The following is a 15,879-nucleotide window of genomic DNA, read 5'->3' on the forward strand; positions in this document are numbered from 1 at the left end:
AACACGAAGTTCAGGAAGCCTGTAGAGATCCTGAATGTGGTATAGTATGTTACATTCAAATTATTGCAATATTGCAAGACTGGTTGCGTCACTTTAAGGGCCGGTATACAGATTACGCGAACGGAACGCGTATTGTAACGTGCAATGCATTGCAGGTTAATTTGGACGCAGGGTACGCTCTAATCTAACGTTCCCGGAAACAAACTGAGCGTATTATATTCAGTAGGATGCAATTGGCGGACAAACGTTCAATTTAATTAGATACAACCATGTCTACTGAAGAGGCAATCGACAGTTGAATCTTAGGTAATTGCACAATTATAGTGTTATCACGTCTCATTAAAAAGAAACTAAATCCAAGGATTCAATGTTGGTGGAATCCTGATTTAGCCCATATGAAATATATAAGGTTCGGAGTTATTTACATATGTGAAGTTGAATAGTGTTATCACGTCTCATTAAAAAGAAACTAAATCCAAGGATTCAATGTTGGTGGAATCCTGATTTAGCCCATATGAAATATATAAGGTTCGGAGTTATTTACATATGTGAAGTTGAATAGTGCTATCACGTCTCATTAAAAAGAAACTAAATCCAAGGATTCAATGTTGGTGGAATCCTGATTTAGCCTATATGAAATATATAAGGTTCGGAGTTATTGATATATTTGAAGTTGAATAGTGCTATCACGTCTCATTAAAAAGAAACTAAATCCAAGGATTCAATGTTGGTGGAATCCTGATTTATATGAAATATATAAGGTTCGGAGTTATTTACATATTTGAAGTTGAATAGTGCTATCACGTCTCATTAAAAAGAAACTAAATCCAAGGATTCAATGTTGGTGGAATCCTGATTTAGCCTATATGAAATATATAAGGTTCGGAGTTATTGATATATTTGAAGTTGAATAGTGCTATCACGTCTCATTAAAAAGAAACTAAATCCAAGGATTCAATGTTGGTGGAATCCTGATTTATATGAAATATATAAGGTTCGGAGTTATTTACATATTTCAAGTTGAATAGTGCTATCACGTCTCATTAAAAAGAAACTAAATCCAAGGATTCAATGTTGGTGGAATCCTGATTTAGCCTATATGAAATATATAAGGTTCGGAGTTATTGATATATTTGAAGTTGAATAGTGCTATCACGTCTCATTAAAAAGAAACTAAATCCAAGGATTCAATGTTGGTGGAATCCTGATTTATATGAAATATATAAGGTTCGGAGTTATTTACATATTTCAAGTTGAATAGTGCTATCACGTCTCATTAAAAAGAAACTAAATCCAAGGATTCAATGTTGGTGGAATCCTGATTTATATGAAATATATAAGGTTCGGAGTTATTTACATATTTGAAGTTGAATAGTGCTATCACGTCTCATTACAAAGAAACTAAATCCAAGGATTCAATGTTGGTGGAATCCTGATTTATATGAAATATATAAGGTTCGGAGTTATTTACATATTTGAAGTTGAATAGTGCTATCACGTCTCATTACAAAGAAACTAAATCCAAGGATTCAATGTTGGTGGAACCCTGATTTATATGAAATATATAAGGTTCGGAGTTATTTACATATTTGAAGTTGAATAGTGTTATCACGTCTCATTAAAAAGAAACTAAATCCAAGGATTCAATGTTGGTGGAACCCTGATTTATATGAAATATATAAGGTTCGGAGTTATTTACATATTTGAAGTTGAATACGTCAGTAAGCAGTATAAAATACTTTATCTATAGGCCAATAACGCCTACAGTCTTTGATAGTCGCAATCCTAAGGTTCCTAGTAGAGATGAACAAACCTAACTGCCGCTCTCGCTCGCTGTGTTCGTTGCACTTGTCTTTCGAGTCTCGGCTCGTCATTCCCGCTGCGCTTCGAGTCTCGCTCGTCATTCTCGAAATAGCATTTGGTCGGCGTGGAAAGATTTCGTGGATAAAGCGGCAGCACGTAGAGCTGAAAACCCGGGTTCGAATCTCGGTGCCGGAGAGAATTTTTATTCTTCATCAGCTTGTCTTGAAGTTTGGCGGTGATAGAATGCTTCAGCTTGCCCAACTTCAAGATAAACGTGGAATGAGACTTCTGCAATTGAGGGGTTTGGGGGAAAAACCAGGCAGCTCCTATTTAGTACTTTTCGAGATAAGTAAGAAAAACTCTTAAAAAAATTAATAATACTTCAGTATGATTTATTATCATTCCATGCAGACATTAGTTTTTACTTTTCAATTAGTATTTTGAATTATATTGTATAATTTAACTTGTTTGCATTTAATTATTCTGGTTACCTTATATAAATGTGTGCGCACGAGGAATGCCACCTCCACTTTTAACACGGCGTCGTTGGATATCACTAACAGTTATCAGGCCACCCATATATTCATCTTGCGTTTCTTTATTCTTCATGTCATTAAATGATTTCAGTATGTCCTTTTGCATTTGGTTACCAAGTTTCTGGTAACACTGGCGCTTGCATTTACAGTCGGATTCAGAAACACGAACAGGAAAATTCTTGTCTTTCTTGTTCACGTATGATTTACCTGCATTTCTATTCCATTTCTTGTATTCGAGAGCCACCGTTTTGAATTACGTTTTATTTTCTTTTTCAATGAATCTATACTGGAAGTTTCATCACTAGACACACTTTCATTTGGATTAGGCCTATATTCACTCTCAAAAGCAGAAAAATCACTCTCACCAGTCTCCATATTGACTACTTCTAATGTGCTACGAATATAATACTGACAACAGTGGATTAATATTAACCTTCTTATTTGTCTTTTAAACTGTGATAATAGCGCTGCTTCTTATTGATATTATGTAATATTTTAGTGAAACAACAAGGTGGCTCCTGGAGCTGCCTGGTTTTACCGCCAAACAATGAACATGTACAGGAAGAGGCTGGTCCAAAATGCATTATAACTGTGAATGTAATTCTTGGAACTACCTGCTTATTCGACCAAACGATAGAGCGTATTTTTTTCTTTCTTTCTACATAAATAGCTCAAAAATGGAAAAAATTGGAGCTGCCTGGTTTTCCCTCAAACCCCTCAATAGGTTTAAAAGAAATTCTCCTTCTCTTTCTCTGCCGGCAATGTTTACGATGCCTGTCAGACTATATGGAACGAAAAATAAGTCACTTGAGGTAAGCGTGGTAAATCTCGATATCTCCCGAACTTCGATAACATAGACCTACATCAAAATTAATTTTGTAGCAAAGTGCTGCATAATATTAACTTCATATTTACTTATATAAAAATAAGAATAAAAATATACGTGACAAAACGTTAGTACAGGGAAAGAGATGTGAAGCGATAGTAGCTGGGCATATTCACTCACCAACGAACCAGGGGTTGCGCCGGTTGCTCTCGACAGTAAGGTTGAGGAAGTATTCTTCGAAGCCACGCACCGGGTTGGCCTGTGGCTGCACCGACAGGGTGCCCTCCACCTCCGGCTCGTTGCCGTCGGACACCAGGGACCGGGCGCTCCAGCCGTCGGAGCCGATCCACGAGAAGCTGCCGGTGGCGTTGCTGCGGCGCACGGCCCGCATCACCCCGGCCACCTCCTGGTCCGACCCGAAGATGATGGCCCCTGCAACACAACCAGTTCCATAATGTTGTCGGCTCTTTCTCTTCTATTAGCTATATTTTACTCGCACTACCATTGCATATTACTCATTATCGTCGTCCGAAAAGCCACCTAATATTGGAAAAAGAGTTACATGTATAAATAGCAGAAACTGTCATCTTGATACAACCGAAATAAATGTCCCACTCCTGGTGCTAGTATTGCTACTAGTGGTGATAGTAACAGTAGTAGTAGCAGTAATAGTAGTAGTAGCAGCAGCAGGAATAGTAGTAGTAATAATAGCAGTAGTAGCAGCATCAGTAGTAGTAGCAGCAGTAGAAATAGTGGTAGTAACAGTAGCAGTAGTAGTAGCAGTACCAGTAATAGCAGTAGTAGCAACAGTAGTGGGAATAGTAGTAGTAGCAGTAGTAGTAGACATAACAGTAGTAGCAAGCTGCAGTAGTAGCAGTAATAGCAGTAGTAGTAGTAGCAGCAGTAGGAGTAGTGGTAGTAGCAGTAACACTAATAGCAGTAGTAGCAGCAGCAGTAGGAGTAGTGGTAGTAGCAGTAGTAGTAATAGTAGCAGCAGTAGCAGTAATAGTAGTAGCAGTAATATGAGTAGCAGCAGCAGTAATAGCAGTAGTAGTAGCATTAGTAGTAGTAACAGAAGCAGTAATAGGAGTAGTAGTAGCAGAAGTAGTAGTAGTAGCAGCAGTAATAGCAGTAGCAGTAGTAGTAGCAGTAATAGCAGTAGTAATAGTAGTAGTAGCAGAAGTAGTAGTAGTAGCAGCAGTAATAGCAGTAGCAGTAGTAGTAGCAGTAATAGCAGTAGTAATAGTAGTAGTAGCAGTAATAGCAGTAGTAGTAGCAGTAGTAGTAGCAGCAGCAGTAAGAGCAGTAGCAGCAGCAGTAGTAATAATAGTAGTAGTAGTAGCAGTAGTAGTAGTCGTAGCAGTAGTGATAGTAGTAGTAGTAGTAGTAGCAACAGAAGCAGTAATAGGAGTAGTAGTAGCAGAAGTAGTAGTAGTGGTAGTAGTAGTAGTAGTAGTAGCAGCAGTAATAGCAGTAGTAGTAGTAGCAGTAATAGCAGTAGTAGTAGTAGCAGCAGTAATACCAGTAGCAGTAGTAGTAGTAGCAGCAGCAGTAATAGCAGTAGCAGTAGTAGTAGCAGTAGCAGCAGCAGCAGTAGTAGTAGTAGCAGCAGTAGCAGTAGTAGTAGTAGCAGTAATAGGAGTAGTAGTAGCAGAAGTAGTAGTAGAAGTAGCAGCAGTAATAGCAGTAGCAGTAGTAGTAGTAGCAGCAGCAGTAGTAGTAGTAGTAGTAGCAGTAATAGCAGTAGTAGTAGTAGTAGCAGCAGCAGCAGCAGTAGTAGTAGTAGTAGTAGCAGTAGTAGTAGTAGTAGCAGCAGCAGCAGTAATAGCAGTAGCAGTAGTAGTAGTAGTAACAGTAGTAGTAGTAGTAGCAGTAATAGGAGTAGTAGTAGCAGCAGTATTAGGCCTAGTAGTAGCAGCAGTGGTAGCAATAGTAGTAGTAGCAGTAGTAGTAGTAGCAGTAGTAGTAGCAGCAGTAATAGGAGTAGTAGTAGCAGCAGTAATAGGAGTAGTAGTAGTAGCAGTAATAGGAGTAGTAAAAGCAGAAGTAGTAGTAGCAGCGGCAGTAATAGGAGTAGAAGTAGCAGAAGAAGCAGCAGCAGTAGTAGTAATAATAATAGTAGTAGTAGTAGTAGTAGCAGAAGTAGTAGCAGCAGCAGTAATAGCAGTAGTAGTAGTAATAGCAGTAGTAGTAGTAGCAGTAGCAGCAGTAGTAGTAGTAGTAGTAGTAGTAGCAGTAATAGGAGTAGTAATAGCAGAAGTAGTAGTAGCAGCAGCAGTAATAGGAGTAGAAGTAGCAGAAGAAGCAGCAGCAGTAGTAGTAATAATAATAGTAGTAGTAGTAGTAGTAGTAGTAGTAGTAGTAGTAGTAGTAGTAGTAGTAGTAGTAGTAGTAGTAGTAGTAATAGTTGTTTTTGTTAATAGATGAAATTGTTTAGGCACAACACTAGAGTTAATATTTCTTTTGCAAGTTCCTTTATATCTGAAAGACGAAAAAAGGTACTGAAGGAGTAGAATAAGTGCAAAAAGGATCATTATTTATCGGAGATAGCGATACTCTTGTTTACTAATTACATGCGGAAAGAAACAAAAGTCTCACTTGAATGCCGAGGTTTTCTAGGAGGTATCCGATTTGCGTGTCATTACACTTACAGGTAAAAACAGGATTAAACAAAGGAAAACTTGTAACATTTCCATTCACATTTTTTATGCGTGAATTATTACGCCGCTTCCGGTGGGAGATACTGGACCATAGTCCCTATAGCCCCGACAATAAGAGTTATCGATTATGATTAATTTTCTGTATAGAATAGGAATGGGTTTCTTTCGTAAACCAATTATTTAATACTTATAATTCATTTAATACTATTCTTGGTATTAAAATTAAATAACTTTTCTGAAACTGACACAAATTTTGAGCGTGTTCGCATGGTACAATTTATGTTTCTGAGGTGGACTATATTCCATACCCCACAATAGGCCTACTACACTGAACAAGCCGCACGGATATTCGGCTGTGACTAGTTATTGACTTGGAACATTGTCACTGCATTAGTGAGTACATCTCTATTGTGAAATGGGACGTTGCCTATGAAAATTGCTAACGACAAGATAATAGTCATTACGGAAAACCATTAATCACAAATGGCGTATCTAATATGAATTTACAATACAAATAGATTCTCGAAATGTTCAATTTATCACCACAACATCCTCATTTCATATCAACGGCTTTTTCCTTCCTGTAAGAGTAAAATATGCTTTTAAATTCCGACCCTCTTTTATCTGGTCACTTTTTTTGTTTTGCTGGTACTGCCATATCGATTTCCATTGTGTTTTGATTGATATTGCTTTGGGAGTTGCGGTTGCTGTATTTATGAACGTGACTGGGATAAATATAATGATCTATGGTTAAAGAACAGTGAATTTAGTACGCAACGACAGCCGAAAAAAATTAAAATTTATGTTTATTTCTTAATTTTTATATGACGTTTACAAAAATAGTTTTCGAAAAGGCGTCTGTATTTTGAACCATAACTTCAGTTTGAACTTATTGTCAGCAGTGTTTTTGTACAATCTTGGAGCAACAGTAACAAATATAAATGATACTCGGGAGGAAATTAAACACAGAATAAATATGGGAAATGCCTGTTATTATTCGGTTGAGAAGCTTTTATCATCCAGTCTGCTGTCAAAAATGTGAAAGTTAGAATTTATAAAACAGTTATATTACCGGTTGTTCTTTATGGTTGTGAAACTTGGACTCTCACTTTGAGAGAGGAACATAGGTTAAGGGTGTTTGAGAATAAGGTGCTTAGGAAAATATTTGGGGCTAAGAGGGATGAAGTTACAGGGCAATGGAGAAAGTTACACAACACAGAACTGCTCGCATTGTATTCTTCACCTGACATAATTAGGAATATTAAATCTAGACGTTTGAGATTGGCAGGGCATGTAGCACGTATGGGCGAATCCAGAAATGCATATAGAGTGTTAGTTGGGAGGCCGGAGGGAAAAAGACCTTTGGGGAAGCCGAGACGTAGATGGGAAGATAATATTAAAATGGATTTGAGGGAAGTGGGATATGATGATAGAGACTGAAGTAATCTTGCTCAGGATAGGGAACAATGGCGGGCTTATGTGAGGGCGGCAATGAACCTCCGGGTTCCTTAAAAGCCAGTAAGTAAGTAAGTAAGTAAGTAAGTAAGTAAGTAAGTAAGTAAGTAAGTAAGTAAGTAAGTAAGTAAGTAAGTAAGTAAGTAAATAAGTAAGTAAATAAGTAAGTAATTAAGTGTTTTTGTACATTTAAATTTTCAGGATAACAAACATTACAAGTTTCAAAACTTTAAATTTGATCTAGGATATGTAATTAAAATATATAATAATAATAATTATTATTTATTTATTTAATCTGGCAGAGCTAAGGCCAGTAGGCCTTCTCTTCCGCCCTGCCAGACTCTAGTTCTAACTGAATACAATATTGCTTGCATAGTTCTTACATTAATATCTAGATCATAAAACAACATGAAAGTAAATAATGACAATTGGATAACTAATGTTAGTGTGACAATAATAAACATTGGTAAGAAATAGTTATATACATATATATATATATATATATATATATGTACAATTTTCTTATGTTACAAAGCAATATATTGAAATACGCCATAATGTTTTGTCTATGGGTTCAGCTTTATGGAATCGGCGTTGAAATTTTGTCCGAATGTCAGCACGTCTAGCCTACACGTCACCATAGCAACCTTCTCTGGTATGCTGAAGATCATGCAGATATATATATAACGTAACTGTCCCCGAACACGAGCTTTGCTCTTTCGGGGTATTTTAATGTAACTTTTTATGTATATGTTATTATTAAATAAAATCTATCTATCAAAGTAACATGACACACAACATTATTACACGGAAACACGCCGAATGAAAATTTTGTAACTTACAACGTTGTTCCAGCCGACGCTTCAATTAATTATAGCAATTTTAGAGAGACTGTACCTAAGCACACATAACAAAATTATATTATTTCCCAGCTTTGTAAATTAGTTTAGTACTGTAAACACAAACTGAATACAACTTTTTCAAGATAAACAAATATAGCAGCAACACATTTATTATTACACTATTTGTTAATATTTCTTATAGGCCTATGTCTTATTTGAAACATAGAACGCGAGAATTTACGAAACTTTATATATTAAAGAGTATTCCTCTGTTCTCAGAAAGGTAATAGTCTGTATTCGCCAACAATAACAAATTCAAGGAGGTATTTTTTTACATGTCACTGCAAATTAAATAAACTCACTTCTAAGCGCTTTCTGTACATGGAGAGCTTTTACACTTCTGTCTTGTATTAAACTCTGACTCAAGCACATAGCAAAGAGTATATTTGGAAATTCTGACTTAGGCAGCATTACGAACAGTTCGATTTCTGATTTCGCTGAAATCTGAGTGGTATGCTGTTCTGTAGATTTATCAATTCAAGCTATAAACTCTCAGGATCTTCTATCGGCTGTAAGCCAAAAGGATTTCAGAAAAATCTCGATTCCTTGTCAAATGGCATTTTCTGCAAACTTACCAGCGAATTCTGCTGTAGGTCTTGAAGTAGGGTCTTATATCTGATAAGAAGATTTTCTTATCACTCTTCAAGATAGCTTAGAGTCAAGGAAAGTGAAGTTGTCTATGTTCTACATGATACTGCCACATTTCAAATTTATCCATAAATGCTCTTAGCTAGTCGATCATATGTCGTGCAATTCTGTAACTCGCACGCACAACGTGCTAACGATATTTGATATCAGTCTCACCTTGTTGATATCCCATTTTTTCCTTTAGCTATTCTAAAGCAGATCTAGACAATATTTCTTTACTAAAACCTTTGATTATTTGTAACATAAAATATCATGCGTAAGAAAGTGTAATAGAACATAATACAAGCTTTACCTCCCTCATTAATAAAACATCTTTCTATTTCGACTCATCACTAAAGGGAAATGATCTGGGGTATATATAGTTTTTCACTTAAAACGTGCCGCCAGTTACTGCAGACGCGAGCAAACTTGCATACAGACACTATTGTTAATGCAAGTTATCTTGAACCTTCTGAGCGGGGACAGAGGGGCAGAGGGAAGGAAGCGCGTAACGCGGGTGGAGCCAACTGAGTTGTTTGCGCATGCTCCGCAGCATAATCTCTTGTCAAGAAACATAGAGCTATTTCCTTCACTGCGTACCAGTAGTGTTAATATGGAGCAGCAACCACAGGGTAGTAATTATGGTGAAATCACACCACCGCGGAGAAAAAGTAACGCTGTTATCCATAGCCGAGAAAGAGAAATTATCGCAAATATAATAAAATTAAGCGTTGCGAGGAGAAAAAATTAAACAAATATTTGCTAGAACCTCTTGCTAAGGAATATGAGAGAGCGGCTAAATACTCTGGCAAAAGTATTAGTTCCGTGAAGAGAATTAAGAATAATATTGAATTACAACCGAATGAACCTCACACTACTCGGGAAAGAATAGTTATGTAATGTTTAGAAATTATTGCTATAATAGTTATGTACAATAGTGTGTGTACTGTGAACGACATAATGAATTACTATTGTAAGTTATTATTTTCTAATAGTTCTACTAAACATATTATTTCATTCCAGAATTAGGACTTGTGTAAAGTTGAAGTGGAAGACTTCGATCAACACATTATTCGGGATATAATCGACGAATTCTATCGTGTTCAGAAAGTAGTACATAGTCTACGATTAAGAAGATAATTCCGAATGGATGATGGCATTGACGAAATAATTAATTTTGGAACAAGCGATGATGGCAGCAATGATAGGAATATGGATTGTATATAATTGTAAATTAATGTAAATTCAAATAATAAGCCTGTAAAATATTGTTACAAGAATATGTACTTATTAGCTGAAGGTGTAAGTCATGCAGGCCTATATAATGTACAGAAGTAGCTGTAGTAACTCCTCCATTGCCGGTCCCCAGCCCGGATGAGAGAGGAGTGTACACACGATTATATTTAAATACTTACTCATTACAGGTTAATTGAAGCTTGCTACGAAACTATGTTCTCCTCTCAAAACCGGAGTATCGAGAGAAGTTGATGTCTGTATTGAACCAAGTTCTTTTATAATAGAGAGCCGTAAGGTAAAAAACCAATGTTTTGTGAAAAGAGTCACGTTACCCGAGGGAGGGGCATTCTTGCCGTGCCGTTACGTTGATGAGTACACGCCGTACCGAGCAGTTCCAAAGACAGACTTAGGGGATGTAAGGTTCAAGATAACTTGCAATGTACAGCTAGTACAGAGTCCTTTCTACCTGCACTGAGGTTGTGTTCACACTTCAAGAGCACGAGTTGCCCACCCATGACCATACACATCTTATCCCTAAACGCCCTATTTCTACAAAATCGATACTTAATTTCTGGACACTCTGTATTGATTAAGGCTAGTTGAGTCGAAGAGAAGGCCTTATGGCCCTAATTCTGCCAGCGAGAAACATTCTATTCTGTTCTAGTATACAGTATTATATTTTATTATTACTGATCATAACACCCGTGTGAACAGAATCACTGAAAAAGAAATACAACAGAATCAAATATGTAAGAGTAAAAAGATTCATCTGCCCTGAAGTAGCGAAAGAATATCGCACCGTATTACATGAGCAATTCGCATTCTGACTGAGTGAACTCCCATAAACATCAAAGAGGAAGAGGTCGCCACGCTTTATAACGTAACAGGCAGAAGTAACCACGAATACCAGATAGAACAGCTGAGAAACACATGAACTGGCTTCATCCTGCAGGCTAGTCAGGCTCAACGACTCGAAAATAGAAGGCGAAGATGATAAATCCTTTCAGATATTCACAGATGGAAGCAGGGGCGAACGAGTGGCATCAGGTGTTGCCATCTTCTCGGGGAAACACCCTTAGAGCAACTTAAATTCAAGCTCGACGATAGACGTTTTAATAAGCAAGCCGAGGAGCTGGCATTAATAAAAGCACTCGAGGCACTGGAGAGGCTAAAAGTCAACGGTAACGAAGCTACAACAGCAACCATCTCCACAGACAGCAGAAATCAATAAGAAACACCAAAAATCACAACTAACTCATAAAAGGCATTAAGAAGAGAGCACTAATCCTATACGGTACAGCAGTGATGTCAAAAACAAGCGCATTTTTCTGACCTTCACGTCGTGCACGGGCATCAAGCGCTAAGTATGGAAAGAGGAAGGGTTGTGTATATGAATAAGCAGCCTGTTGGATTAAGAAAACAGTGGTGCACAAACTTCAAACGGAACGTGAAATTTTATGTCGTTAATTTTATATGGCTTCTTTCTCTTTAATATTATCCATATTGTCTGCAAAACAAAAGTGCTCACACAATTTCTTAATATTGCAGTTGTGTTTTAAATATTAATAACATAATAAAGAGTTAAGAAGGAATATGCACATAAATTCCATAGTAGTACAACTATACTGTACTAAATGGATGAAACACATAATTCATAAAGGAAGTGATATCTCAAAAAAAAAAAAGAGACTGAGTATGACATAAGTTGGAATTGATATTGATGGTACCTTTAGCCTTATAAAAGTAATCAATAAACTAATCAAAACAATATTACAGTACAAAGCAAAGTTACCTAGACGCTGTATATGTTTTAATTGTAACTAATATTCCATAACAAAACTCTTATCGCATTATGCTTTTAAAGTAATATTGGTGAGTAACTTCTTATCATCAGAATATTAAATTATTTTTTCGAAATCTGCTGAAGCTATGGAGATGACATTTTTAAAACACATAGGCACGTATATTTTGCTTATGATGTAACAGTATTTGCTTTCTTAATTCATTTCCTTACAAACAATTTCCATGCGAATATTTTCAAAAATTTCAATACACTATCTTCAGTAATACGTATTTACGGTATATTTGATTTACGAAAACGTTCTATAAGGCTACTAAATAAATAGGCCTTTATCTGAAAATTTCACTTTTCTATAAAAAAAGTTGAGAAAATATTTGTTTTGAATAAAAAAAACTTGTGAAAAATGATCATTAAAATTAAAACTTACATTCTTATAATGCACTTATACTTCTCAAACAAATCTAAAAATTAACATAGATACAGTTTTAATAAGTTCTCTTCCCTTTATCCATTGAATCAGTGCTGGCCATCCCTGAATATAGTTCGACTAAGCGGCATATACTGGGTGTTCATTTCAAAGTGTGTCATGACGTCACTGTTGTGAGTCAGCGATTTGAAGCGAGTTTCAGCTTTTATGTCAGAGAAGTTGCCTATTAATCAAGGCGTTCAATCTGAACTTGAGAACGTGTACGGTATAACTTGAATGTCGTAGCAACAGATGGCGGTCTGTAAAGTCTGTGTGCTACCATAACCTCTTTCGAACTGTGTTTTGCGCGGGCAAGTCGTACGCAGGGTATTTGTTATCATCGATTGCGTACGGCAACATTCCACAACACAAATCAAAATGCTCCGTGTCCATGTTGACCGTCGAAGTTAATGTCAACAAATACGTAAGTAATCGTCTTAACCCTCTCCCCATATCCCGACAGTAAGAAAAAAAACTCACTTTAGTACGTGTTTCCAAACAGTTCACATTCTTGCCACTACTGGCGTTACCGTACGTATCGGTAAGTAATCTTCAGAATGAACGCCGTACTTGCTAGGCAACTTCTCTCGCATTTAGGTAATACGCCTCTGCGGAAGTGTAGGAAGATTGACTTCTCTAGGCTCATCGGCTAGCCACATGACGACATACAGCGAGCCATGACACATTTTGAACTGAACACCCAGTACTATCTCTTTCGTCTGTCTCTTTCCCTTCTGCTCTAAAGCGCTCAGGCTCTCCTGAGCTCTAAAGCGCGCGCTTGCTTCTATGGGCATCAATTGACATGACTGCGGTACAGCAACAACTGGAGAATAAACATTGAAAGTGAAGCACGAGAAAAACGAATGCTTCAATCAGAAGAATTTTGAAATAGACATAATTGCAATTGTTACACGATATGTTTTCTGCGAAAGCGACAGGATTAAACAGATCAGGGAAAGGTTTATAAGCCTACACATCAAAATGGCGATCATATTTAACCCCAAAACGCATATTATAAGATACATTTTTACACTATAGTGTCTCTCCTCGTCGTTACAGCAAACGGCCGCCATGATTGAAAGTTGATTTTACTGAATTCAGAGTTGCCAACCTAGATAAGTATGTTGAAATATTACAAATAACTGTTATAGAGTTCTAATGAAAACCACTGCCTTCTATGTGTGCTATAATCCTACTACGCATGTAAAATTCGTACAGTATGCGAAATGCAGTGTTAATTAATATACATTATATGAAATTAATCACTGCATTTGAAATAAACTGAACTTTATTTAAACAATTCAAACTTCACTTAACAGAAGAAATAAAATTTATTTCAATTGAACACGAAATATTACAAGTACCTGAATCATGTTTACTCCCTCATATTGAAGTTGATGGTGAAGTTTGTACGTTGGCCAGACTGCTAACCTTCAGTCAACTGTTCATAGTGTAATGTATTACGTACTGTACAGTAAGATTTTTGAAAATATTATTTTCAAAATGTATTATCGTGCAAAAAATACTGTACAATACACGTTTCTGAAGTGCATTATAAAATCTCGCTCTGCTCTTTTTTTCAAATGTTTCCTTGATTTTGTAAAAAGCATTTCCCTACCGTGTATCGTAATATAGTATTCCAGAACACAGTGATATCACAGTCTAGTATATACAGTCATGAAGCTCAATACATAGTAAATATGCATCCATAAATAGTAGCTAACCACTAGGATAACTACTATCGCCTCATTACAGACAATGCGAAATAGTACCAGCACAGTCTATTGTTCCTAGTACCCTCATAACTCAAGCTTCTGAGAAATCACATATATAAAGTAAATTAATAGAACAATAATAATTGAAGAGTCTACTGCAAGAATGATGGATGTCATTTGGAATACATTTTACAGGAGAAGCGATTGAAAGTTTGAAATGCTTAGCGCTCAAAGCTCAACTGTGATTTTCCGATCATTACTGGACAATGACTATCAGTGTTAATGCCATATAACTCTCTAGGTACATTCTATATGTCTTAAGCTATGCATTGACAGTCTTGATTCATTTTCGACAAAAAAGTGATATCCATCATTCTTGCAGTGGGTTCTTCAATTATATTTCTCACGATAATTTTACGCATTTACTAATGCCTGTATATTTGGTATACTTTCTCCTTCACGGTAACCCCTATTTTAGGGGAAGTTTGTTTAAATTAAATTAAATTGGACAGAAAATATCCCACTTTGTTGAAGCAATTGTTCGAAAATATACAGTGACATTTCGATTTTTCTCTTTTATTATAATACATACTATTTGCTGATTAAAAATAAAAAAAATGTTTAAAATGAAGCATTTTTCTAGTAAAACTGTGCTCTTTTCAGTATGTGAGGACGGGCGTGAAGAAAGTGATACGTCATATTTTCCAGACTGTTATCTTGAAGTAATTGTTCGAAAATATACAATGACATTTTAATTCTTCTCTTTTATTATAGTAAATACTATTTGCTAATAATAAATGTAAAAAAATTGTTCAAAATTAAACATTTTTTATGATCACAAAGTACCCCCCCCCCCGCCGTTGGTACTGCATGCTATTTAAAATAACTTGGTATTGTTGGGGTTAACATGAGTAACATAACACATTTCAGTTTTCAAAACCTCAAAAGTATTAGTTGCGCTACTAATAAGCTACATAATTTTAATACTTCAATTTCTATGCTTAACTCAAATTATTTACATTGTACTGTATTGCCATGTTGCTTACTTCTAATGTTTAGTCTTCTGTACAAAAGTACGTACTAAAACTTAAAGGACAGACGTTAAACCTATTTTCATTTGTGATGCGGCATTTTTAATAATCCTTTTTTAAAACGACGAAGTCAGAGAAAATTATATTACTATGATGACATATAAAATGATTTTCAATTCTTGAAAGTTTGTAAAAAAATTGAGAGATATTTTACAACCGTAAACTAATCTCCTTGTGGGACACATCCAGAAGTCAAAGAACGAATAAGATTTTATCTTTGTGACAGCATTTAATGAAAAGAATAAAGAATGAAAGTCTCATTTCACTCAGCACGAGACAAAAGAGCGGTGGGCACAGTGCAAATCTGATTATGTTAACAAAGCTTGCATGCGAAGTTTTCATGATTTATTTCCCCAAATATAAGTATCTGACATATCTCACTTGTTCGTTGTACTGTATTCTTTATTACATTCTTCTTTAATCTCTTAATTCCAGGTAAAGTCTCTGTTAATGCGGATTATTATTATCAGAATTCTTAAGCTAACCATGTTAAAATAAATCTTGAGATAATATTAATTAAAGTTATTTATTTATTACAATGTCTGCAATAGTTTGCACCCCATAGAGCCTTTCTTTCTTTCTTTCTTTCTTTCTTTCTTTCTTTCTTTCTTTCTTTCTTTCTTTCTTTCTTTCTTCCTTTCTTTCTTCCTTCCTTGCCAAACTAACTTACTATTATAACAAGTGTTGTATTGCATGTTTCCACGTATTCACATTCTTCTTTCTGTTCTAGTGATATTTAGCTTATTTTATATTTTTGTTTT

The 15,879-nt window shown here is 35.9% G+C and overlaps 1 protein-coding gene across 2 annotated transcripts in view; it reads right to left on the reverse strand.

The window, feature by feature from the left end:
* The window catches only part of mtt (mangetout), a 523,315-nt gene that overhangs the window by 127,207 nt on the left and 380,229 nt on the right, over positions 1–15,879 (reverse strand). For both annotated transcript variants that reach the window (XM_069835394.1, XM_069835387.1), the window contains one exon: positions 3,346–3,597. In XM_069835394.1, coding sequence (XP_069691495.1) covers positions 3,346–3,597 — 252 coding nt within the window. The remainder of the gene's footprint in view (positions 1–3,345; positions 3,598–15,879) is intronic.

Source organism: Periplaneta americana, chromosome 1 (genome assembly GCF_040183065.1).
Source record: "Periplaneta americana isolate PAMFEO1 chromosome 1, P.americana_PAMFEO1_priV1, whole genome shotgun sequence".
NCBI classification, from domain to species: domain Eukaryota; kingdom Metazoa; phylum Arthropoda; class Insecta; order Blattodea; family Blattidae; genus Periplaneta; species Periplaneta americana.